This window comes from Culex pipiens, chromosome 1, assembly GCF_016801865.2.
Source record: "Culex pipiens pallens isolate TS chromosome 1, TS_CPP_V2, whole genome shotgun sequence".
In the NCBI taxonomy this organism is placed as follows: domain Eukaryota; kingdom Metazoa; phylum Arthropoda; class Insecta; order Diptera; family Culicidae; genus Culex; species Culex pipiens.
The window spans coordinates 136,323,883-136,351,542 of record NC_068937.1 but is presented as its reverse complement, the minus strand read 5'-3'; the positions used below and the strand labels follow the sequence as shown (position 1 = coordinate 136,351,542).

Sequence of the window (27,660 nt, the reverse complement as noted above, 5' to 3'; positions counted from 1 at the left end):
TTCGAATACTGGCGCGAGAATGCTGGCGCATATATTTTGTGGCTCGACTTATACTCGTTTTGTAATAGCTTGTCTACCGATGTTTCCTTCAATATGTAAGATATCGTAGCTTTTCGGTTTCTTTTGCCCTGTCCGTTTTTTCATAACTGTCCAATGTTTATGCAAAAAAAATTGTAACATAGGACATTCATCCGGCTACAATCAATTTGTTCCCGTTCGTAAGTTTATTTAACAGGGTTCATTGGATTCCAATAGGAGCTTTCTAAGCTTTTCATCGTTTATATCGTTTTCAAAGTTTTCAATGCTGGCGACGCCAATGGCTTTCTACCTAAGGTTCTCGCGATTGAGTGTGTAGTGGTGCGGTTGTTAAAAATAGCTATCTCTGACTCTGTCACTTTCGTAGAAGCTGAATGGCTAGCTTCCCTGCACCGTGCGGCACACGCGGTTCACTTGTACCTCGGTTTTGCTTGGCTTGGTGCGCTGGAACGATGAACCAAAATACCAACACACAAAAGGGCTCGTACCGAAGCTAAAAAACCCAAAACCGCGGTGTGCGTTGTCACTGGCGCATGGGAAGCTTGCTATGATCGCGTTTGCCATAAACGCTTGTTTGATTACAAACGTACAAACATATTGTACGATTGAAAATATTCTTTTGGTGAAAATTGCGTTTTTTATTTCTTTTGGAAATCATATCATTTATAATACATTGCTTTCATCATAAGACTTTCTTTTGTGCTGACGTTATAAATAAACAAAGTCGATGTTATGAATTGAAAAAAGTTCTACCATTGTTATATTCTTTAGTAAGAAAGGCTCTATCTCACCCCAGGTGGGATTAAATCGGGTTTTTTTTAAACTAACTCACGCAAAACAAAACAATAAATTTTGAATTTGGAGTTCTTTACCAAAAATTTCTGCCGATTTGGTTTAGATTTGGTCCATCCAGTCTCGTGATATCGGAGCATCTTTAAGTTTTGTTTCCAGAAAAAAAAGTGTTGCGGTTTTGACAACTGGCTTTCGCGCGGCAAATTTTCAAATTTTTATCATGTTATGCTCAACAAGAGGGTGCTGTGTCCTATCCCTCACCTAGACCAGACCAAAATCCATGATAAAGCTGTCAGACCAAAGAGTAAAAAGTAAACAATCTTGTTCTTTGACGTAGATGCACACAAATCAAGAAAAGAAAATTTGAAAAAGAGTTTTATTTTTTTCAATTCAATAACTGGTTTAGGGCTGAAAAATTAAATGTACGCCAGAAAATGATTAAATAGTGCAGGGTCCTGCAGAGTGACAATTAAATAAGCAGTTAAGAGCCTTATTCGTCCTCCTTAATTTTTGATCGCAATTTCGGTTTACAACTGCACAATCTTGAAATTATTTATGCGAATTTGTGATTCCTCTTGATCCATCATTCCCTTGATTCTCAAGGTATAAAACAATGGAGCACCGGATTCGAGTGTTGGATATGACAGTTCTCCCATAATGAATACATAGTAGAAAAAAGTAAAAACTGCTCGAATGGAAGTGCTCCATATTGATTTGCCATATAAACCGGAATTGAGCAGTGTTATTTGAAAAAATATCTGTATAAGAAATTTAAAATTAAAATAAATATTTGTTTGGATCAAATGTGATATTCTTCTAAAAAAATGAAAAAAAGGTTAATAAGTTACGCTTTTGTTTTCATTAGAATCGAAAAATTATTCTATCTTTAATTCAATTAGCTAATTAAAACTTACATGCTAACGGTTTTAATAAAATGAACGAAAATGTATTTAAAAATGCAACAATGTTAAGTAAAATCACTCGAACGACTCCTCCTCTGCGTGCTCACGTGTCGTTCCGTACAGCTCAAAATAAAGTCAGTTCGTTTAAAAAGATCAACACGTGTTTTTTTTTTCAATTTTTAATTTAATTCTACTGTTAAAGATCCACAATCCCGGTAATCACAGTCCGCACAGTCCGTCCATCGGTCACATCGCCAACAATCTCCGACTCGACGATAACCTTCGACTGCCGGTTGCGGCGCTTCATTCGCTCGAGAATTTCGTACATTTCCCGGAGGGCCGGATTCTGGGCGGCCAGTTGGCTGTAGTTGGGCTGTTGCTGGCTCTGTCGACTGCCCGAGGACGATTTCGTGGAACTGGCGGCATTCTCCAACTCGCTTAGCACGTTCGGTTTTCGGCGGCGCAACGTTACGCGGCCACTCTTGATGTCGGCTATGACCGAGTCTAGACCTGATGGGGGAGAGAGAAGTTTGAGAGTTTGTTTTTGTGAGTTGTTGCAGCAGGGTTTGTGGGTTGTGTCTCGACTAAAGAGAAAGGAAGGAAAATGTTGCAAGACATGCTGGAAAAAGCTTTTCCCAAGTCAAACAAAAAATGGCAAGGTGTTAGTGAGAAGAGAATCATTTTGAGAGTGTGTGGAAAACTTGTTGACATGCTTTTTGAAGAGCGGGAAAAGAATCTTCCTCATTTACGCTTCCTTTTGGCCGGCACTTTCACTTCCCTTGAAAGGGGAATGATAATGAAAATGGATTGATGTAAATATAAATCAACCGGCAGGGGGCTAATTTAAAGGTGTTGGTCTCTACTTTTGCCTTCGAGAAATGTTTTTTTTTAAATTGGTGTTGGACTTCAGAATATCTGAACAGCTTAATAACCATGCGTCTCCATCAAATTGTTTCAGACAAAGCAGTCCAGTGGAGGCTCGTGGTTCTTTTTACTGAATTTTGATTAAATTTGCTATCACGATAATAGTTACCGTTCAAATTTATCATCTTCTCCAGTTTCAAACTCCCTCAGCCCCGATTATTCCGTCTGGCACCCCCGACTACAATTTCGCCCCACTTTAGATCAGATTGCCGAAGAAAACACACTCACAATTGCTCCCCCGTCGAAAGCAAAAGGACGACGATACAAACGGCGTGTAATTGACAGCAAATGACCACACAGCAATAGCCTATAACTTTTGCGATGTTCTCCTTCAACATTCAGCTGTGGAAAGGCCAACGCTGCTGGTCGGAACCTAAAGTTTGGCGAAAGATATCTACAGGATGGCTTCTGGTTGAATCTGCCCACTTTTACAGTTGCGTTTCCGTGATGTACGGTTTTGCAAGAATTATCAACTTTAAATTTTTCCTTCTAATGGCCAATTTTCGTTTGATTTTTTTGTGTTCTGGCAACTCTGAGTAACTTTTTTTCTACTAAATTTTTACTTCTCTTGATTCACGTTTTTCTTGTTTCATTTTAAGAATTTTAATTTGCATTTATCTTGTTGTCTCTAATAGTATTTGGCTTATTCTTACACCTCCTATTAAAATAAACATAAGTGTGCAGTGTTTTTATGCTCCAGACTATGCCGCTACTTATTTTCTAGTAAAATAATAAAAAATAAAAAAAATAAAACATTGACTGTAAAAATATGAAAAAAAGGCATAGAGGCATAGTCTGGGACATACAAAAACTGCACACTTATTTTTTACTTCAAATACAGTCCAAACTCGATTATCCGAAGGCTTCGGAAAAATTTCATTTCGGATAATCGAATCACGAAAAAAAAAATTGTTTTAAAAAAAATAATATTTGTCGAGCTTAAGTATTAAACAATGCTCGGGTGAGTTTTCAAAAAGCCGTAAGAGCCACCGTGACCTACGACACTCATTTTCGTTTTTCTCCAAATTGATACAATATACAATATTCATTTATTTTTAGATTAGGGCACTTGAAGGACGTGTAGATGAACAATCTCAAGCATTTTTGAAATTGGTTTTTCGAAGGTAGGTCTAATACCGATGAAAAAAGGGCTTTGTTTACCAATGGATCTTACGTCCTTTTGAAAACTAATCCGAGAATGCATTTTTTTATACTACTCTTAAATGACTCAGAAATTTTAAATCCAAGATGGCGATGATAACATGTTGAAACAATGCATTTTTTAATTAAAAATGCATATTGCGCAATTCTCACTAACTTCGACTTCGCACTAAATTGAATTGAATTTGAATTTATTTACTTTTTTAAGGCAGGAAAAGCCACCAAAGCAGTGGCACCAAAAACCTACTTCTTTTTGTAAACACATAATACAAAACATAAATACATGAGTATTGATCGCACTATTGCTACTTGTCAAACTGGCTTGGAAAACTGCGACTGGAAATGTAAATAAACGAGTGGTTGCCTAGATTTTTGATTTTTTGCTGTCAAAAGTGCGAGAGAAAAGTGCGGGCAAAATCCAAGTTACAGTGCAAATATTCAAATTTAACTAAAATGGGGTCGCAGCACTCAAATTTGATGTTAAAAGCAAGAAAATACAAAAAAAGGGAAAACATTTTTGGTTGTGATTCAATTAACCGAAGTCCCACACAAACCTTCGAATTAGCGAACTTCGAATAATCGAAACTTCGGATAATCGAGTCTGGACTGTACTAAAGACACAGCTGAAATGATTCTCCAAAATTCTTTAATGAATTTAGAAAAACAATTTGTAGTCGATAAACTTATGAAATAAACCGATTTAAGTTAAATCTAACGTTTCCAATTAACAGTTATAAATAGAAGAAAAATTGTCTGCTTCCCTGCCGTTATACGGCGATATGATGTATACGCCATTTTGGACATTTTCAATTTTTTTAATACTGTTTGAATGTTGATTTGAGGTTTTGGGACCAAATCAAGACTGGGCAATATTTTATTACATTATTTCGATTTAATTCTTAAGGGGACGTCCATTAGGCGTCATCCATAAATTACGTCACGTTCTGAGGTAAGAGGGGGGTTTTGAGCAAGCGTAACATTGCGTGTTAAAAGCATAGGGAAATCGTGACAAAGGGGGGTGGAGTAAATTTTGGCTGATTTTAATGTGACGTACTTAATGGATGACACCTTATCCACATCCACGTAGACACATTTTTGAAAATTCAAGACCCACCCACCTCCCTTGCGGACAATTGTTCATGCGAAAAATGTGTTTGTGGAGCGTAGACAATCGCTAAGGGAGCGTTATTTTATTACGTAACGCAAAAAATCGGATTTTTAGACCCTCTCCCCGTAACACGGCCTCCGACCCCCCTTCCCCCAACTGCGTTACGTAATAAAATAACGCTCCTTTAATACCCTCCCCCCCCCCCCCTCTTAAAGTATCCACGTGGACAATGCATTAAGGGATCCGCTCAGCTGTCAAAATAGCTGGCACAAAAAATATAGCCTGCTTTGATCGAGCAATGTATACAGACATCATTGGGAAGGAAAAGTAGTGATTTTTTATTGCAATTTTTTCGGCCAAATGATGTTTGTGGTTTAAAATCGTAGAGAATAGGAAAAAACAAGAAATTCTGTAGAGGCCACATTTTTATTGTACTTTTTAACAGTTTCTACAGAGCAGACCATAAATTAGTCATTTTAAATTGAAAAAATGAACAAAAACAGAAAATCGTGTCTACAGCAAAATCACCTCAATGGCGTACACATCATATCGCCGTAAAACGGCAGTTCCGTCCTGCGGTATGAAATTAAAAAAAATGTGGATCAAGTTGTTACAAGATTGAATGATAAATTTAATAAAATAATTTTATGCAAGTTTTAATTGATTGTACAATGTTTTCCAACGAAATATTTTTTTTTAATAAATTTTAAAATTTGGATATAAATTTCAATTGAAATTATTTAGAAATATCATAAAATACAGCCTTCACTTCGTCGCTTGACTGTGCCCAGCCAGCCTTTACCCCCAAAACCCTGAACCCGCTCACTCTCGGTGGTTGTTGTTCCGCGCTGTTTGGTTCCAGACACAACCAGCTCAGTAGTGGTCCAGCCGTGGCGCGATGCGGACGCATCCATTTTCCGTTCGATTCCGTTTTCAAAACATGGCCATATTTTACGCGCGCACACAATCGGGTGTTTATTTCGAAATTTCGTTAAAGCCAAAGGTTAAGTGCAGCAATTTAAGTGTTTTAAAGTGATTTTTATGCGACCTTCACTTTTTTTGGGGTGAGAATCGTCCTCTTCGGCAAAATCAAATTTTCCTCCAACACGCAGAAAAATATTTTGTAGAATCAGCCTGTGCGAGGTTTGATTCAACAAAATTTTTGTTGAATATAATCAACGCCGATTTTGCGTTGAAACAAACCTTGATTTTCTTATTTCCACAAAAATCTTTTGTTGTTTTGAAAAAGTTGCTTTGACGTTTAGCGTTGATTCAACAAAAAACTTGATTTTCAAATCAACAAAACGTTTTGTTGATTCAAATATGCCTTATTTTTCTGCGTGAACGGGAGTGACCGACACAAATCTGGGGGAGGGGTCAGTGTGCGGAGAGGAAAATGGGACAAAAATGAAAGTCAAACTCGATTAGTGTGGCTCCCTGCGTGTTTTGCAGCAGCATCCCCGGTTAGTGCCGGGTCACCGGAAGGGGGTGGGAAACCTTGGCTTGATGGGTGGTGGCGGGGGTAGTGCAATCTGCTGACAAATATACAATGGCAGGTGATTTACATGATTATTTATGATTTTGCTTGAACGCTGCTGGTGGGTGAGGAGCGGTGGTGAAGGAAAATTGGAAAATTCAAAGCAACTAGTAAAATGTGATTCAGAGCTGAAATTCAATTCTCCGATAAAATTAAAGTGTTCGTAGAGTGTTGTGTTTGGAAGGAATCAACAGGTGGATCCATAAGAGATACCATAAACGTGTGTGTTGTGACGTCACGTGATGCAGTTTTAATTAGCAAATGTTGGTCATTTAAAGCTGTTCGAGTTCTAATTATATCTTCTACCCAACCCAATATGGGCAAGCGGAAAACTCTCATTACAAGTGTCCACTACATTCCAGGATAATAACAATAACCGCAACGTTGCTCCAACCAGTGACCGCACATTTATGGATGTGTAATTGGTAAATAGAAGGCATTCTTGGAAGCAACACCACTCAGACAGTTGAATTCAACAATTTGATTTTTATTCATCAATTTCATGGTATTGTAGAAAACGAGCTAGTCATGCACTCGAAGTAGAATGATGAGAAATGGAGAAAAATTGATGCAAATACAATTGAAAATGTCTGCATCTTCGATGTTGCTCTGTCTCTGAGGAAAATCAAATTAGGAGGCTTTCCATTTATTTGCAATTGAATTCGAAGCTTTTATGCCTGTGAGAGATGGGGTTGGGCAGTGAAGTAAGTTTATTATTGCATATTAAACGAGAAAAAAGTCATCTGATATTGACATATGAAAATGAATCTAAAACAAAAAAGTGGTTTGGTTGAGCGTTTCACCAAAATGCAAAACGCGAAAATGACGTAATCAGCAAAAAATCTACTTTTTTAACTAAACCTGCGATAACCTCCAAAATTTCAGCGATGACCTATACATGTTTGGGTAATTGAAAGGCGCAACTTTTGGTACCGTAAAACGGGGTAGGATAAAACACATTTGCATGTTGCTTTGGACTTTGATAGGTTGAGATTTTTCCGCAAAATGAAGAGAAAAATTAAATACGTACGGAATGGTATAGAATCATTCTGACCGTGGTAGAGAAGTGTTCAAAGTGCTCTTAGAAGAAGTTTTTATAAAATTTTGAAAAGATTAAAAAGTGAGTTAACTATAATTAAGAAAATGTTGATAAATAGCATATTTTATGCAAATGATTTCGAATCGGAAAATGGAATGCATTTTCGGATTCTTTGGACAATTTTCCACTAGGAGAAGGTAAAATAAGTTTGTAAATAATTGATATTATGTGTTTTTGAAACATAATTCAAAAAAATCTCCCAATTTATAGGCATTTTCAGTAGAACAAATGTCATATAAAATGTGAAAACTTTTGATTCTTGCTTCGATTTCAGTTTATAGTGTAATATGATTCGATAATTTTATAAACAAAACTAGTTTTAACGAATTTTAGGCAAAATTTTGACTTTTTAATAATTTTACCTTAAATTTATATGTATTTTGTTAAATTTATATGTATCAGACACCTTAGTGATGGTACATTTAACGTAAACATAAAATTTGAACACATTCAATCTGATTTTTACAAGAATATCTATGAATATCAAAGTCACCCCGGAATTCAAAATAAGAATTTTCAATGCAACTATTTTTTTAAACTCAATTAAAAAAACTTTTTATCAAAAATAGTTCATGCACCTTGTGTGGCCTACCCTAGTACATGTTTTAAAAATAGTAATCTTAAGACAAACCTTACCAGTTGGAAAATATTTCAAAAATAAATCAAAATTATATCAATCTTACCCCGGTTTACGGTACCCAAACATGTATGGGTCATCGCTGAAATTTTGAAGTTTTTCGCAGGTTTAGTGAAAAAAGTAGATTTTTTGCCGATTTCTCCATTATAAATTAGAAAAATCATATCTCGGAATCCTGTTAATGAGATCCTCCCATTTTGGAGTATGTATCGTAAAATTGTCCGAGGAATCAGATAAAAATATTTTGAGACACAGGCACTTTGGTCAAGACAGCGTTAAAACGGCATTTTAAAGTTTCATACGATCTTTTCAAATGTTATGCTAGATTCTTTAAACTTCTTAATATTTTTCTTTGAAAGGCCAACTTTTCACTTTTTATTTGCGTCCAAGACAGCTAAAATCGTTATGATTTTTTGAAAAATTCGTTTTTTTTGCGAAAATCGACGGAAATTTTCATTTTTCTGACTAACATAACAGGTCAGGTAGATCATCGTAACGGCCAAACAATAATACGGGTCTAATTATTTCGGCCAGGGAACCCCAAGAAAAAATTTGAGCCCGATCCGAGCACTTTTGTATTTTTCCATGCTGTTTTTGTGGGGAATTGCTGTTTTAATATCTTGATGTTTTTTTAACGGATACATCATTAAAACGTTCTCCTGGAGTCCAAATTTGTTCAAAATATTGTAATGCCTGAAATTATTATTGTCTGACTTTTATTAAATATTTGCAATATTAAGTATTGTTTATAAGCCTGTCGTTTTGGAGTTAATGCTTGAATGTTTTAGCACATTCTTAAAGGGAATTTTCTTACTTTTCCAAAAAAATATAACATCTTATGGAAAAAGTTATGCAAAACCATTCAGCTGATTTTTTTTTTGATATCTTATATTTTCCAAAGCAACATGCAAATGTGTTTTATCTGATGAATTCTGAGTTTGGAAAAAAATCATTGTCTTTTACAATTTATGAAAACATTTTTTTTTATATCTTTTATGTCCGATCTGTGTCCAAAACGCAAAATTAGGGCTTAGCATTTCAATTTGGTATGGGATTTAGTATGGAAAAACTGTCTTACATTTTGATTTTTATCATTTTTATTTTCCACTAAAGTTTTCAAACCAATTCAATAGCGTTAAAATTGAGAAAATTCTCTAAAACTTTCTCGAAGAAAGTATTGTGCTATCTTGCTCCTGAGCAATTCTCTACGAAATCGGTCTTTTTTCTTAAATTATAATTTTTGTATTTTTTAATCCGACTGAAACTTTGTTGGTGCCTTCGATATGCCCAAAGAAGCCATTTTGCATCATTAGTTTGTCCATATAATTTTCCATACAAGTTTGGCAGCTGTCCATACAAAAATGATGAATGAAAATTCAAAAATCTGTATCTTTTGAAGGAATTTTTTGATCGATTTGGTGTCTTCGGCAAAGTTGTAGGTATGGATACGGACTACACTGGAAAAAATGATACACGGTAAAAAAAATTTGGTGATTTTATATTTAACTTTTTGTCACTAAAACTTGATTTGCAAAAAACACTATTTTTATTTTTTGATATGTTTTAGATGACATTAAATGCCAACTTTTCAGAAATTTCCAGGTTGTGCAAAAAATCTTTGAGCGAGTTATGCATTTTTTAATCAATACTGATTTTTTCAAAAAATCGAAATATTGGTCGCAAAAATTTTTCAACTTCATTTTTCGATGTAAAATCAAATTTGCAATCAAAAAGTACTCTAGTGAAATTTTGATAAAGTTCACCGTTTTCAAGTTAAGTCCATTTTAAGGTGACTTTTTTGAAAACTTTTTTGAAAACCAAAAAAGTTTCAGTCGGATTAAAAAATACAAAATAAATCGAATGACCGAAATCTGGGAGAACTGCTCTCCTGTCAAAAAATACAGTGTCATCAAAACTCGTCTAAACGTGATTTCCGAGTAAAAAACACGTTTTAGACGAGTTTTGAGGACGCTGTATCATTTGACAGGAGCAAGATAGCGCAATACTTTCTTCGAGAATGTTTTAGAGAATTTTCTCAATTTTAACGCTAATGTATTGATTTGAAAACTTTAGTGGAAAATAAAAATGATAAAAATCAAAATGTAAGACAGTTTTTCCATACTAAATCCCATACAAAATTGAAATGCAATGCCAATCGCTCCCAAATTTTAGGGGGTTGTTTTGAGGCCCAAAAGGCATCAAAAAAACTTTGTTCTGGTTTGATTTGATCATTTTTGAATTTTTCCATATAACGACGAGCCAGTCTAATGTACATGCCGTTGCTTTGAAAAATACACTTTGTTGTTTATCTTTGTGGAAATAGTCTAAGAAGTTGCATAAAGGCTCCCTGCTTTAAGAAAATCAAACCGCTGTATCTCCACAAGGATTAAACTTGATTTGTATGTAAAATTGTCTTTTAGACCACTTTTCACACAAACTGTTTTAATAAATGATTTGTGTGTGTGTGTGTTTTTTCTTTTTTTTTTTTTCAGGGGAGACATACCATCCAACACTTTTCGCGAAGCTTTTTGCAGCATCTGATGCTATTTCCACATTAAATTTTAGCAAAAAAAATCGTTCTTTTTCGAATGTCCGGAGTTTGATTATTCGATGGTTTAGAGATTTCGGATAATCGAATCATGAAAAAAACTTTTTTTATTTTCTTAATTTTAACATTAAATTTGAGCTCTGTGCAACATTTTAGTCAAATTTGATTGGTTGATTGCCTATTAAGTTACCAAATACATTTTCTCAAAATTTCTTCCCGCCATTTTGGCCGCCATCTTGGATATTCAAGAAGCTCCAAATTACACCTCAAAACTGAAATAATTACTATTTCACTACTATTAGTTACCCCGCAACCAAAAAATTCTTAAAAATTGAATAACAAAACAAAATTGATGAAAAACAAACAACTAAGCGTTCTAACTAAACGATACATAGTTTGAACAATGAGTTCTGGAGGGGTATTTTGGAGGGGTATTTTAGAGTGGTATTTTGGAGGGGTATTTTGGAGGGGTATTTTGGAGGGGTATTTTGGAGAGGTATTTTGGAGGGTTATTCGAAGGTAAATAGTCAAGGTTTCGTTAAACAAATTTTAGTGTCATTTCATAAGGATCACTTATTGACTTTAGTTGAGCTCTTGTGATATCTTGACTTTTTTTTGATAAGGTCCTATAAACAAAAGTAAACATTAAGTGTATCCCGCTTACTCCGATGGACTTTGACATAAGGTGTGAAAGGGATACACTCAATGTTTACATTTGTTTATAGGACCTTATCAAAAAAAAGTCAAGATATAAGGCTTTCTAGTCCGAAATTTACCAACACATTCAAAGTATGTTTACATTACAGCTGGACGTTTGTTTGCATCAGGTTTCCTATCTCTTTCTAGCAAAAGTTTTTTGTCAGGCGACTTCTGGCTGGGTTTTTTTTACTCACCGCCCGATATGTCAGCAAACATATTTCGCAGGGCTGTGACAGCTCGAGCTCGATCATTGTTTGCATCAGGACACTGAGACGAGGAGTTCGTCATTTTTGGGTTAAACTATATTTTTTTCACTGGGGCTAGAAAGCCTTATTGATTGTATGCGTCCAATTTCCCGAGTTTACAAATTTCCCGGGAAACGGGAAATTTTCAGCCAATTTCCCGGGAAATCCCGGGAATTCTCGGGAAATTTTAAATTTATTGAAAATTGTTATGAGCTTGGTTTTAATTAATATTATGCAATAAAATTGTTAAGCACATCAACATTAATGGTTTAATTAAGTGTGAAGATCAATTAACAGCTTGACTGCATGTAAAAAATCATTCAACTACAAGAAAATGTATTTTGGTATTTTTTTATGAGAAATTTTAAACTTGCCTCTGTGACCAATTTATCGAAATGAGAAAAAACATGCAGAAATTATGTTATGTTATGTTAAATTATATTTAATACTGTTTCAGCTCTTGAACAAATGGTAAAGCTTTTTAGAGTTGGTTTTACTCCAAACAACCCAATGTTTTAAAATATTTGAAGCAAGCTTTGAATATATTTTAGCATATTTTGAGAACAAACAATAGAAACTAATTTTTCAATGTTTTTTTTTGCATTATTATGCAACATGATTTAAATTATACGATAAATTAACATCATTCCACAAAAAGTCTTCTATTTTTTCACATTAAAACCTCTAACACCTGTAGTTGCACTAGTGCTCCATAATTCTTTTACTTCAAATTGTAATTTCTTTAGTACTAGGTATTCAACCAATTGAATAAATTCTTTTTGCACAAATTCGATTTTCATCTCATTTGATCATGGTTAACAAAAACGTAAAAAAAATCTCAATTTTAATTTGGAGGTAAGGAGTTAATATTGTTTTGATGAAATAACATCAATCTGTTAAAAGCTTACCTAATTGTAATAATTTAATACTCATTAAGCAAGATCTTTTCTCAGTTGCTTCAAAAATTAATATTATCAAAAATAATTCTGATATCATAATTTCTGATAATCTGATTAATTATATATAAACCAAACAATACATTTGATTGAACAAAATCATGTTGAGTTTGTTCATTTATTATTTTTCAGAGCATTTAAAAAAAAAGTTCAAAAAATTTGAGAAATTGTATACTTCCGCTTAAATTTAAGGATTGCCCGGGAAATCTACAAATTTCCCGGGAAACGGGAAATATTTTTTTTCGGGAAATCCCGGGAAATTTTTTCCCGGGACGGGAAATTGGACGCTCTAGCTTGTACGCAGCTCCAAAAGAAAGTGGTCAAGAAACAGCTTTACGAACAGCAGAACACAAGAAAGTGATGAAGCTTTACTTTACCTTCTCTGGCTTGCTTTCTCTACCGCAGCGACCATTTTGATTTGTTTCTTGACCAGTTCCTAATCAAGTGCGTATTTTACATTAGTAAACAGAAAAAAAAACAAACCTTAAAGTTCCTCGTTTGATTAAAAATACAAAAAAATATTTTTTAGAAATAACAATTTATTCTAAATAGTTTTTTCAATGGAAATTTATTTTTTTCAGCAATAATTTTTTTGCTCTCTGATTTTTTGGGGAATTTGGGAAAATTTGCATTGGTCTTGTTTTTACAAATAATTATTTTTAATATATACAGTCCAGACTCGATTACCCGAAGCCTCGATTATCCGAAGTTTACAGCTGAATTTCAGTGAAAGCAATTATAAATTCTACAAAACTTTCAACGTGAAATTCGATAAACTGTTTTCCCCGAATCCATTTCGCCCACTAAATGGACTCATTTTAAAGTGATCCCTTAGCTCGATCCATGAAGAGAAAACTAAATTAGCTCGCTACAACGTTAAAAACTAGTTCAAAAGGCTACAAGTGCTTCCCTTTTGCCAGAGTCTAGCCTCCCGAATGTAGACCGAAAGATGTGCCGTAGATAAACTAGCACCAAGTTCAACCCTCTCCAGCACCCAGCTTTGTTTGTTGCTAGTAACCTCTACTCTACGTGCGTGTTAGTATGTGTGCTTGTACGTGTGCCTCACTTCCGGTCGCAGAAGCTGCTCACACGTGTTTTTTGTTGTTGTATTTGTTATAAGCCCCGCAAACCGGTCGATAAAATCTCCCGCGGTCCTACCTGTTGCTTGCTGCTTGCTATTTACAGGGTTGATTCCGACGTGATTTAATTTTTGCGTCGAAATGGCCTCGCTCAAGCCGAGTGACGTCGAAGTTCCGGCAGCAAGCGCCGGCGGTGGGGGTGGCGGAGGTGGTGGAGGTGGGAGTGGAGGAGGCGGAGGAGGAGGTGCGGCGGCAGAAGCTGTGTTACTGATGCCGGACGTTAGCGAATCGTTGTCCCCGCCAAGCTCGTGCAGGCTCAATTTGTCCAGATCTAGTTGGGAGTAGAATTGCTGGTTTTGGTGCAGCTGGCTGGCACGGAGCAGGGTTCGCAACTCCCGGGCTTCCTCCTCGGCCCGTTCGGCCCGGTCCAGGGTTTCGGCCAGGTCTTGCTTTAACCGGTCCACCTCGAGCTGCAACGACACGACCCGTTCGTCCGTTTGGCGCAAAAGCTCCTGCTCCATTTGTTGTTTCTAAAGCACGCGCGTGTCGTTTGTTTATGGGGTTGTGATTTACGTTAGACATTTAGTGGGAACTCTTGTTTTGTTTGTTAAATGTGCGCAACCAAACTAAACCGCATAAACCATGCTTGATTTTGTACACAAAAATTGAGGTTATGTCACACTCCATCTCCAAATAAGCTACGCAATTTAGTCCAAAAATTAGTTCGGTTATACGATTTGTGTTTGTTAGCAAAAATTTAAGAAAGTGTTTCACTCACATATTCGATAAACTGCGCTTCGAACGTTTTGCGCTTCAGCTCCATCTCGGAGCGCATCTTCTGGATCTCTTCGGTGGGGTCGGTCCGCGAGTCGACCGAGTCGCGGTTCTGGCGCGCGAGGTTGTCTCGTTCGCGTCGTACCTGGATGTACGAGGTTTCGAGGCTGAAAAGGAAAACAAACCAGTTTGAAGTATTATGAAAAGTATTTAAAGTATTAAACCTCTATTTCATTATTTTATATTTTTTTTTGTCAAGCTTGTAATCCTCGATAAAATCTAGATAAATTTGAATAAATAAATAAAATGTAAGAAACTTAATTTTGCAAAAAAAAACTAAACTTCAAATTTCAAGCATGATTTTCAAAATTTCGAAACAAAAAGTATCACAAAATACTTTATACAACTTTACAGTTATGTAACAATCGAAAATATTCAAATTAACAATGAACTACTGAAATTTATTTTTTCAAATATTTTTTTACGTTTTGTACCGAATTGTGGTCCCAAAATTCAAAATTTGTAAAATGATTAAAAATACTTTATTTGGTTTAAAAGACATAAATAAGCGTTACACAATGTATTCTAAATTATTTACAATCGATTTTACTTTACAAGATTTTTCAATGAAAGTTTCAATAACAGTCAATACTTCTTGGTATTGCCTTCTGATTTTTGGAGAAATATTGAAAGAGGGGACAAAAACTTGACTTTAATTGGCAATGGCCTTATTTTGAAAAAAATACAAATTTTAAATAAATAAATTTGTATAATCGTTTGTAGACGGTTAAGAATTATTGGCATTCTTGGCGCATCGAAAAAAAAATGTAAAACTTACAATAGTTTGTGATACTTTTTGCTTAAAAATATTGCAAATTTTATTTGAAATGTAATTTTTTTATCTCCCTTCTTGAAAATTTTTAAATAGCCATATTATAACAACATTAGCAAAATCATATACAATTTTACAGAAGGATTTATAAATCATTTTTAGATGCTCCCAAGTGGCGAAATTGCACGATTGGGTTGCCAAATTTTCAAAGTTTATGACCCAAGGTCTTTCGAATCACAATCATACGATGCACAGGAAGAAATTTTATTCGAATTTCAAGACATACAATTAGAGCGTCCAATTTCCCGGGGCTACAACATTCCCGGAAAACAGGAAATTTACAACAAATTTCCCGGAAATTCCACTTAAGTATTCACATATTTAAAACGAGTTTTTGAAATATGTTTGCATTTTTTTTGCACCTTTTTTATAATACGAAGTAGTTTTTCAATTATTTTTTAGTGATTTAATTTAATGCCTAATAAATGACTTTGGTCAAAAAAATTTCCATACCAAGAAAGCAGTTTAGAATATTAATATTTTAACCTATTACCCCCTTGGTAGCTATTGTGCTCTAAACCAATTCTTTTTTCATCTAATTTGGTCAATAAATGTCAATTTTGCTCTTGCCGGGAAGAGATACATTATTTTCAAATGATATAACAACAGTTTTTATTTGGAAAACTTGCTAAAATTATAATAGTTTCCATAATATCGTAATTGTTGTTGCCCAACAAATAAACAAGATCTATTCTCAGTTGTGAATGCTTCAGAATTTAATATCATGAAATTTTTAGACAAACTGATAAGTTCAATAATAACAGTAAATTGAATTCATTAAAATAAAATTGAATTCATTTCTTTTTGTAAATTAAAAAAATGTATACTTTCGCTTGAATTTTTGTAATTCCCGGGAAATTTACACATTTCCCGGGAAGCGAGAAATATTTTTTTCAGGAATTCCCAGGATTTTTTCCCGTGATGAAATTGGACGCTCTACATTAGAGTGTAACAAAAATGACTTTTTGGCGGGCATTCAAGGGTTTGTTCCGGTGCGGCGTGTAGGCCAGATCCTTGCGCATTTCGATTTTTCGAAAAAAAATGCCAAACTTGTTGAGAATAAACGCTTCAGTGGCCAAAATGCCTCAAAAAGTGACATTTTTGAAAAAATCTTTTTTACGGGTTAAATCCCATTTAAAATTGAAGGGCGGAGCGCCAGCTCCTGTTACGTCCAGTCAAGTTCAAATTTTGGATTTGATCTTAGTATGCCCACCGGAACAAACCCTTGAATGCCCGCCAAAAAGTCATTTTTGTTACATCCTAATCCATAAACCACGTGGACACTTTAGGGGGGGGGGGGGGGGGGGATTGGCAATTATCCACGATCCATACAAAAAAGATTTTTTCTGTATGGATAATTGGCCACGAGGGGGGGGGGGGGGGTAACAGATTCCCAAAAAAGTGTCCACGTGGTTTATGGATGGTCCCATAACAGAATTCATTAAAATAAAATTTTCATTATTTTTTTTGTGGATGTAAAAAAATTTATCCTTTCGCTTGAATTTTGAGAATTTCCGGGAAATTTACACATTTCCCGCGAAACGGGAAACATTTTTTCCAGGAATTCCCAGGATATTTACCCGTGACGGGAAATTGGACGCTCTACATACACTGCCGTTCTACGCATAATTGTCCCATGTTCGAAAAAGTGCAACTGAGAAAAACGCGATTGAAATTTTTCGATCGATTTCTGTGTTTCTACGCATAATTGTCCTGTGCGTTCCTATTCGCCCTATGTGTTCCTAATCGCCCCAGTTAGCAGTGTATCACTCTTTTTTGTGATCCTCTTGCTAAACAACAGGTAAATACGACATAATGCTTCATAAAACTATTGATTCCGTATGAGAAAATACTTGGTGGGACAATTATGCGTAGAAGTACAACGATGGGACAAACAGACTTGATGTTGTTTTCAGTGAGTTTCCGAACAAAGTACCAGATTTTATGTGTTTTTCTGAAAGTATACGACAAACTAAACATAAAAATGTTAAAAAGTCAAAATCGACAGAAAATGACATGGGACAATTATGCGTAGAACGGCAGTACAATGCTATGAAAATTTTACACAAGTACTCATTACGTTAGATAGGGTTGCCAGATCTTCGTTTCTTTTGATTAATAATAATTATAATAATAATTATTTTGGGAAAAAATAATTAAATTTTAGGGTTTTCTTGTTTTCGCATCTATTGCGAAATAAGTGAATAAAAATTTATTACTTTCCGAGCAATTTATCACACATTCTTATTTTCAATAGGGTTTTTACAACGATAAAAAAACATGCTTAAAAACCATTTCTAAGCATCTTTTTAATTTAATAATGATTTTATAATTAAGAGTCGAATTTTCCAATGAAAATATTGACTTTAAAAACACTATTTTAAACTATTTAAGGTTTAAAATTTTCAATGATTGCAACAATCCAGGTTTTTAAGCGAAGATGGCGTTCGAATGGTGAACGCCCGAAATGTCAAAATCGCGCAGTAGCACCAACATTAGAAAAAAAATGTGGCTGTCATGCCATGGCACAATTTTTCCGTAATGTTGGTACCACTGCGTGATTTTGACATTTCGGGCGTTCACCATTCGAACGCCATCTTCGCTTAAAAACCTCGATAGGTTTCCAATTCGTTCAACACTGGAAAAGCTTTGCTTTAGCCAAGACACTCACCGTTTGCTGGTGTCGATCGACTCGAGTATGTTGGCCGACATGAGCCGCGCGATTTTGCTCAACTCGGCATTCTCCGCTCGCAGCTTCTCGCTCGTCTCTTCGTATTGTTGCTTCTGCAAAAGAAAAGTATGATACAAAATGTGTGGAAAATTATGTTGCATTCATGTTTTCGAGAGAGAGGGCAACTCTCCCATTTTTCTCTGTTATGCTACATCAGCCTCAACTTACGCTCTCTTGCAGCTCGGAAATCTTCTCGTTCGCTTCGTACAGTTGCAACTCGACGTTGTTCAAGTATGATTTGAGCTTTTCCATCTCGTTGAGCAGTGAGTCAAGCTCCGATTCCTTTTTGGTGGCTTCGACGGAATCCGTGGAATTTTCCTTCTTGTGCTCCTCCAAGGACTTTTCCGCTCCTTCATCGTCATCACTGCAGCTGCTGACGGTCCCCGAGGGAACAATTTCCGCTAGCTTTTTCTTGAGTTTACGATTCTTGTCGACAAATTCGGACCGTTCCTTGCGCAGAGCGGCCACGTCGTTCTGGAGGGCTGTCACACTTTTCTTCAACAGCTGGTTTGTACTTTCGAGATTTTGATTGCGACGAGTTACTGGAAAGGTTGAAATATTTATTGCAGATTACTCATTGCCTGATGATGATTTTACTATTAAACTATTTTTCTTATCTTCTAAAAAAAATTCCATTCAATTGAGGTTTGCCACTCAACACACATAACGATAAAGCGTTCCAAACAATTCTGCATAAACTCAACCCCAAAAATATCAATAAACCCAAATCACATCAGCCGTTGATTCACGCAAACAATCAACACACCGATCTATGTCGGTTAACACTTTAATAAGACGGCCAACGGCACGTCGACGAATCAACTGCAAAACCCGCCCAGGGCATAATTCCCACGTGGTGGTCGTTAAAGCTTCCATTCATTGATGAGTGCTCGCTCGCGCGCGTTTGGTCATCGAAAGAGGGCCGTTTGCTTCCCTCTTCTTGTAAGTTTAGTCATAAACCTGTTGGCGAAGAAAGGTCCGGATTTTGGTTGTTCGGTGGTATGCATCCAATTTGCGTGGTTTGATAATAAACCTTAGTTTGGAGTTTGATTTTACATAATTTTTAATTTTTCAATTGAGACGTCACAAAAAAATAATTATTCAATTTATCACCACCAAAAGTTATCTTTTGTTCTATTTTTAGTTTTTTTTTTTTGCATGTTTTGTGGAATCTTTAAAACTATGAGAACTCTCGATACGATATTGTTTTCGATTCAGCCCAAGAATTATTGTCTACAAAGGGATTATCTCCAAATTATAATTTAATGCATTAAAAAATGGGTATAAATTTCCTCTGTAACTAATTCAACTCACCCTCCTCACACTTGTTGATCAACCGATTGTGGTTCTCCCTCAGCTGGAGATAATCACTGGAACTAACCCCGTCCACATTCGCACTCATCGCCGCCGCCGTCCTTCCGGGCACATACATCGAGCTGTGCATGCCCATGGCCGTTGCCGACCGGGACGAGGACGCCGAATGCGGATCCTCATGGACGGATGACGCCGACGACGGTGACGGCGAAGACTGGGAGTTGTTTCCAAAGCTGTTGGCAATGTACAGGTGAAGGGAACTCTTCCGCTTTGGGATTGGGATGCTGCTTCGGCTGTTCCGGGAGGGTGACGTCGATTCCGGGGAGCCCTGGGACACGTCCATTGTGATTGTTGATGTTCAGCTGCGACGGCGAGATCGGGACATTAGGGTCAGCAGCTGGGAGGGCCTGAGGGGAGAAATTACAATGCGATAATGGGGCGACCGTTAGCTTGGTTTGTGTAAATAAAAACTTCCAAACAGCTTGCAATAATTATAATCTGATTAGTCAGCACTCTGTTACTTGTACATGGAAAGTGTGCGGTTTTGTGGCGTAGTTGTGGATGGCGTATAAGATCGACACCATTTCGTCAAGATCTCTTAAGAAATAATAAGCCAATTTAGCAAACGCTCGTTTAGCTCCGGACCAAAAACTCTCAATTATCACTCTTGACCGTGCCAGCAAAATCCGCCGTGTGGCGATCGTGGTTGAAACTGGCCAACAATTCCGTCGACGACGGTGGCGGTGACGACTCCCACTCATTCCAATGACCATAGTTGGTTGGAGTCGCATTCTTCTCATTGCCGAGCACAGTCCAGTGTGGCACGGAACTTGAAACGGAGTTTTTGCTGATGGGAGGCCAAATTTCTTTGCAGCAGAAATAGATTGACTGCTGCGAAATGCCATTTGATCTTTCACGAAAGTCTTATGTCCAAATTGGGTGAAGGGGTTTGTTGTGGTCAGAAAGTAATCGAAAAAGTTGCCAACTAACTAAAGGACGCTCGCGTGGGATGTATAGCACTCGACGCTTCCGAAGGCAAACATTATAAATTTGGATGACGTCTCTGAGTTTTTCACGTCTAAAGCTTCAATGTATCGTCTTTTGAAGTTTAGTGTTTATTTTTTTTAATCGAACGAAAAAAAAAAGATTTTTTAACGGCCCTTCTTTTTTTTCCTTTTTTAAATGTATTTTGTGATTTAAACAAATCTGAAAATATAATTTTCAAAATTTCGAAAAAATATTACAAGAGTCCATTCACCAAGACATCATCGATTTAAAATTAAAAGCCGAATGGAAAACTCATTTTTCGTATTTTTTTTTAAATTATTGAAAAACAGAAATTTTATCTTCAAATTTTAACCTAAAAATGGTTTTAACTCGAAAACGGTGCATTTTATGCAAAAAATTGTTAAACAAGTTTTTCGGGAATATTTTCGATACTTTTCAAACATCACTATTCAAAAAAAAAGTTATAACCTGGCGAAAAACAATACATCCGTCATACCCTATAGCTCAAAAGTTGGCACTTTTTGTCCACTCAAACATATAAAAAATGAATAATCGATGGGAGGTAGGTTTGTCAAAATCGATTTTATGCGATAAAAGGTGAATGGCTTTTTTTTCGTCTGTCTATTTTTCCGAACAGTCCTAATCAACAATAACTATAACTACAACTTTGCCGGAGATACCATATCGATCAGAAAATTCTTTCTCAAGATACAGATTTCGATTATTTGCATAGCACTGTTCTATGGAAAGCTCCAAAATTTGTATTTAGACTTTTATCGAGAAACCGATGATTCGAAATGGCTTATTTGGACCTAAGAAATCGATAGACAATGTTTTATCCAAATAAAAAAAAAATAATGCAGAGTCGATTGTTAACTTAGTTATCTCAAAAGTGAAAAAAAAAAAAAACACTAATACAGCAGTTCCATATGAAAATTAAAAAAATAAATAAAAGTGTTTCGATTTGGCTCAATTTTTTCTGGGGGTTCCTTGGCCAAAATAATTCGACCCGTATTTTTTTTTGGCCATTAGGGTGGCCTACGTTGTGTTAGGGTGGTCCGAAAAATGGCCATTTTTGTCGATTTTCACAAAAACCACTTTTTTTCAAAAAATCATAACTTCGCTCCATTTCAACCGATTTTAGCTGTATAGGGCGCAAATGAAAGATGATAAGTTTTACTTCCAAGAAAAAATAATGAGGAGTTTCAAAAATCTAGCCTAACATTTGAAAAAGTCTTATGAATACATCAAATGCCGTTTTGACGGTGTCTGGATCAAAGAGCCTATATCTGAAAATATTTTTAACAGATTCCTCGGTCAATTTTACACACCATTCAAAAAATTGGGCGAGGTTCATTAACAGGATTCAGAGATATGATTTTTTGAAAATAAAATCCGGGTTTTTCGACGCGCCGCGCGCCAAAACGGGAGATTTCGTCAATCACTAAAACTGCGATAACTCGAAAATTTCAGCGATGACCTATACATGTTAGGGTACCAAAAGTTGCGTATTATTACAAAAAAATTAAAACCCTAACATGTATAGGTCATCGCTGAAATTTTCGAGTTATCGCAGTTTTAGTGAAAAAAGTTGATTTTTTGCCGATTTCGTCAATCTCCCGTTCTGGCGCGCGGCGCGTTGAAAAACCCGGATTTTATTTTCAAAAAATCATATCTCTGAATCCTGTTAATGAACCTCGCCCAATTTTTGGTATGTTGTGTAAAATTTACCGAAGAATCTGTTAAAAATATTGTCAGATATAGGCTCTTTGGTCCAGACAACGTCAAAATGGCATTTGATGTATTCATAAGACTTTTTCAAATGTTATGCTAGATTTTTGAAAATCCACATTATTTTTTCCACATTATTTTTTCTTGGAAGTCAAACTTATCATCTTTCATTTGCGCCCTAGACAGCTAAAATCGGTTGAAACGGAGTTAAGTTTTGTTTTTATTTAAAAAGTAGTTTTTGTGAAAATCGACGAAATTGCCATTTTTCGGACCACCCTAACACGGCGTAGGCCACCCTGATGGCCAAACAAAAAAATACGGGTCGAATTATTTTGGCCAAATCGAATCACTTTTTTTTGTCTTTAACTTTCATATGGAACTGCTGAATAACGCTTATTCAAAATTCCAAAGCAAAATATCGAGTTGTGGATATATAAAAAAATCGAGAAACATATTGAGACCCGTATACAACTAAGAATGAAGAATAAAGTTTTAATAAGAAATATAGTTAACATTTATTTGAAAACTTGGACCAATTTGCAATGTTTTTCTTAATTTGCAATTTGGTCTGGTACTTTTTGGGGTATTAATTTTAGGCTCGGTCAATTAACATTCCTTCACTCAAGGCCCCAACAAAGTCGGAATGGTAACTTCAACTCGCTGGATGATTCTAGAATTTTGCAGAACTCGATTTGTTCAAATCTGTAATTTATGCAATCAACTTATAGTAAAACTTATAGTTGTCCAATTAGCCCTACCTATGCTATTAAATAAAACATAAGTAATTTTGAATCGAAAAAAATACCTAATTATTTACTGAACTATCTCGATACGATGACCATATGGTCACCCCTTAGTCAGCCAGTCCTGGTAAATAAGAAACTATCTTACGTTTGACATCACATTACTTAACGTCATCCGGAGAACGATAAAACTTCAAACAAGATCCAAGCCACCGTTCCAAGTCGAGTTGCGCTGCTGACAACGTGCAAAATAAAGCACATCAACCTACGCAGCTGATCTGAATAGAAGTGCTGCGCTCCAACGTGGCAGGCTGGCGTCCAGTCAGAGTTCGAATCAGAGTCATGTAACTGCCTTTTGGTCGCAGCACTCTGCGATCGTGACTCAAAATGGTATTTTGTTCTGCGATCGGCGGCACTGCGCGCCGTTCAACTAATTGTGTTGGAAGCAATTTTTTGGCAATGTTGACATTGAACAGTACCAGATTGTTACCCGAGATAATGGACTTCCTATGTAGTTAGATGGAGGCAACTTGTTTGGTTCTGCGTAGTGTTTGGTCTTCTAGTTGTGATTCATAACTTTTTTTTCTCTGGGTCGAATAAGCACCCGATCTCATGTCTTAAAATGGGTCAACCATCCTGAACAATGTAGAGTACAAAAGTAGAAATATGTGCAAGTGCACTTCGCCGACGTCGCCGATGGAGGTCATCAGTAAAAGCAGCATAACCTGTTGCTACCCATCACCGGAGTAGTTCCACTAGTCCAGTGCAAAAATTTCACTGCACCGGAACAACTTGCCAACCAACCAGTAAAATTGCATTGCATTGACCAAGTTCAGGTTCAGGTTTTCCCTTTTATCCCTTTTCGCTACATGTCCTCTCCTGTACAGAGGGGCGAGAGACCCTTAGTGCCAATCACCGCCAGAGATATTGTTTCAACGCTGTACGAGTATACGGAAACCGAGGAAAGTTGAGTTGGGCCCGTAATTTCGTCGTGACCGGGCTTGGGGATCGCGCGAGCTTTTCCACTCACTCGGGCTTGATTTATGTATGAGCGGCGTGTGTTTAGCCGCCGGCCATGTGCCGTTCAAGGAATGGCGGTGGTCTCTTGGTCTTGGCCGTGTGAACAAGCCGTCCCAACGGAGTTCAGTGTTCAGGATTGTTTTTGTTTCCCCCTCCTCATGTCTGCCATCATAAGCTCACACGCAGCATCATTTCACTTTCGGATCTGGGCGCTGGGTTGTTTTATGGTAGATCGGGGTGGCAAGGGTTGGCCATTTTTGGGTCAAGTGTTCCTGCTTGCGGCGCGGTTAGGCGGCATAATTGCTTGACGAACGGATCAGGTACTGTAGGTAGGACCGTGTTGTGCACATGGTTAACCACATGAATGTCGGTGTTTACGGGTTGATTATGCATAGGTGTAATGGTTTAGGCAAACTTTACTTTTGGTCGAAAAACGGAGACCTAATATTCGCCTTAAAAGTTTTAAATTATCATTTATTGTCTTTATAGACAAATGCTATTTTTTCAAGTTGTTGTCCCCCTTCCTTTTTTAAGGGGGCAAAAAAAAGTTATTGCTTCAACATTTAACTTTTTGTTGATAAAAATACTCGTAAAATTTATTAACTATCAAAAAAGTGAAATGTTTAATAATGCATTCTTTACGAATTAAAGGATTTTTAATCTTTTTACAAATTTTGAATTATGGGAGCACAGATCGAATATGACGTAAACCTTTAGAAATATTTTTAAAATAAATTCGCTGATATTTTGTAATTTGTGACAGCATGCATATAACGCAATTTGTGATAGTTTTTGTTTATTTGATATTTAATAAGGCTTAGAATGTAAATTTAGATTATATTTTATAATTTGTTCGACCCCTCGGCAGTGATCAGAGCTGAGGACAAAAACTTCAAACTGAGCTGATAATGCAATTAATTTTTTTTTATAAGAAAGATATGTTTAATTTATAAAACCACATAGAAAATTAAAAAAAAATGGAGGAGCTTCTATAAGAAACGATCTCTGAACAAAATTACAAGCCATAAGCAAATTGTCATAAGCAAATTCTGCAAACAATTCACCCCAAATGACGGTGTATTTTTTTTCTGGGTTGCTCCTAGCCTACAAATTTGCTAAACCCACCAAATCGATGCAAAAAATCTTTCTCGGCAAAGAAAATGTTTATACTCAACCTGCAAAATAGTTAAGAGGAATCCAAAGGAATAAACAAACAAATTGTATTAAAAGTTTAAAAAACTGAACTTCAAGCTTCTAGCATGATTAAAAAAATAAACAACGGGCACCTTGAAAGATAAACTTTTCTGTAGTGCGTCCATCCCGGGAATTTCCAAATCCGGGAATTCCCGAATCCCGGAAATTTTCAAAAATTTGCCCCGGGAATTCCCGAAATGAGAAAAAAAAAACATGTTGGTCTGGAAATTCAGATTTGGTTGTTGAAATAGATGAACAGTTGTATACAAAGTAATTGATACGAATTTTAAAGCATTAAAAATAGTATTCGGCATATATCAGCTTTAATTTAGGTTATTAGGAAAAATTAGTTCACAGATCCGCAAAATGCCTGACGCTTTAAATATTTTCTATTTTATTTTATTTATTTTTGAAAACACTGGGTATTAAATTTATATTTAGGATCTTAAATTTGAAAAAAAAAATCATCTTAAATATTTGTTCATCAAACACTGGAATCTGGGGCCAATCACGACAAATGGAACGAATAAAGACAGCTATTTAAGTCAATTTTTTACATCGTGTTTTGAATAACTTCGGTTAAAACAGGTACAGAACAAAACAAAACAATTAGTACACCGATTTCCAAATTTATTGCTCTGAAATCTCCTGTACCTATTCAGGCTGTAGTACTGATTTTCCCTAGTTGCCGGTAGTAACTTAAAAATAATTAGTAAAATATTTTTTATATGAAATAAGAACTTCAAAATCTACCTAAAATTTTAAAATGACTGGTATCATTTTATTTCTAGAGTTTTTTCATAACATTCATATGAAAAACAATAGCTTATAGGACCTTTTTTTATAAAAAAAAACTCTGGTTTTGTTGTCGCATCTCGTTTTTTTTACATTTTTAATGAAATTTTTCAAGCTTTTCTAGTTATAGCATATAAAAAAACATATAAAAGAAATATATTTATAAAACGCTTATTTAATTTGAATCACATTGAAATTGAAATTTGATATCCAAGGCATAGCAAAGAACACAAAAAAAACATTTTTAATTTCTTTTCAGTTATTTAAAAACTGTCGTCCTTATTTAGATTGAAATGTAGATTGTCATCAATTATTATTATTGAGCTAATTATATGACTTTAAGCTTGAAAGCATATCAATTATTATAAAAACGTAGATTTTATGACTGCTTCAAAATTTTCCCGGGATCCCGGGAATTCCCGGGATTTCAAAAATATTTTCCCGTTTCCCGGGAAATTCACAACCCGGGAAATTTGGACGCCCTACTTTTCTGTAATGTCACAGGATATCGAATTTTCATCGTTTAATTGTGCAATGAATAGTTTTACTTCTGTTTTTTTTATAGTTCAAAGAATATTAAAAAAAACTTATACAATTTATGGGTTCAAGAGTCAAAAATCATAGTGACTTTGGAAGTATTTTCATGAACAATTTATTAAATTGATTTTCAGTTACTTTTATCATAAAATATTCAAATAAAAAAATTAAACTACTCGCAATGTCTGGCAAAATTACTTTATTTTGTAAAGTCAATTTTAATTCAAATATACAATGATTTGGATAGACATTATAATCCTATTTGACTTTTTTTATTCATAATTTATTTCTATAACGTCCTATAAGGTGGTGCGACAAGGTTAGGACCGAGATATTCCTATTTGACTTTATTTCTAAAACAAAATTTATTTTTCTTTTGAAAAAGGTATTTGATCATCAATATAATAATTGTTTAGTTATGTAGGAATTGAAGCCATGAAACAAAAATAATGTTATTAAAAATTTGCTGCAAATAAATATCGATCGTCCAGCAATTGGCAATAGGTCAATTTCTTCGCAGACCTTCTCAGTATTCGATTACGTGTGTCTCGTTTAGATATGAGCCAAGCCAAGTGGTCTGCCAGCGCGTGTGTGACTGCAACTGGCTTCTTGCTGTTTTTGTTATTGAGTTTGCTGTCTCTTATCGCGACTGACTGTAGTGACTACACAGCGCGCATTCTAAGTAATATTTGCCAACACCGCCGTCACACGCAAATTCGGTCATCAGCCACCATCCAAAACAAGAGAGCCCCGTTACAAGGTGTGAGTATGATTTAATCGGTGGTAACACCCCAGGTGGTGTGGTGCGTTGAACTTACGTCGTTAGAGCAAACTTCCGCCAAGAACTGCTGCACTCACTCAAGCTCTCGATCCGTGGAAGCGGCCAGAGTAGCTTAATCCCAACCCTCGGATGACTCACACTCAACCTCTCTTCGAACCACTTGTTTTGCCTGCCTTCTTGCCCTGCCTTGCTTCGTAACTCAGGTAATAGCTGGATAGACCAAACACAAAGCACACACTCTGAAGCAGCACCAGCACCAGAACACTGCTGGCTTGTAAGTTGGCACACACACCCTATTCTCCGCGAAATCTCTGGACAAACTCCAATCCCACTGGAGATCCAACCAAATCCCCCTGATGAACACTGCTCGCGAAATCCACGACCGACCGGTTCAACGTATGCGACTCAACTAAAGCC

The 27,660-nt window shown here is 36.0% G+C and overlaps 1 protein-coding gene across 1 annotated transcript; it reads right to left on the bottom strand.

Moving 5' to 3' along the window:
• Positions 1-1,893: 1,893 nt before the first annotated feature.
• Positions 1,894-27,660, bottom strand: LOC120420781 (shootin-1). The gene is made up of 7 exons (XM_039583894.2): positions 27,281-27,660; positions 19,435-19,841; positions 18,289-18,662; positions 18,061-18,173; positions 14,502-14,664; positions 13,803-14,253; positions 1,894-2,240 (listed from the first exon to the last, which is right to left on the bottom strand). Exons 2-7 carry the CDS (start codon positions 19,775-19,777, stop codon positions 1,927-1,929), a joined length of 1,758 nt encoding a protein of 585 aa, XP_039439828.1. The 5' UTR covers positions 19,778-19,841; positions 27,281-27,660; the 3' UTR covers positions 1,894-1,926.

Coding starts and splice junctions, on each gene's coding strand:
- LOC120420781 (XM_039583894.2), bottom strand. CDS start 19,777: ATGGACGTGTCCCAGGGCTCCCCGGAATCGACGTCACCCTCCCGGAAC. Junction 18,663..19,434: donor GATCAACAAGTGTGAGGAGG/GTGAGTTGAATT, acceptor CAACCTTTCCAG/TAACTCGTCGCAATCAAAAT. Junction 18,174..18,288: donor TTTCCGAGCTGCAAGAGAGC/GTAAGTTGAGGC, acceptor TTTCTTTTGCAG/AAGCAACAATACGAAGAGAC.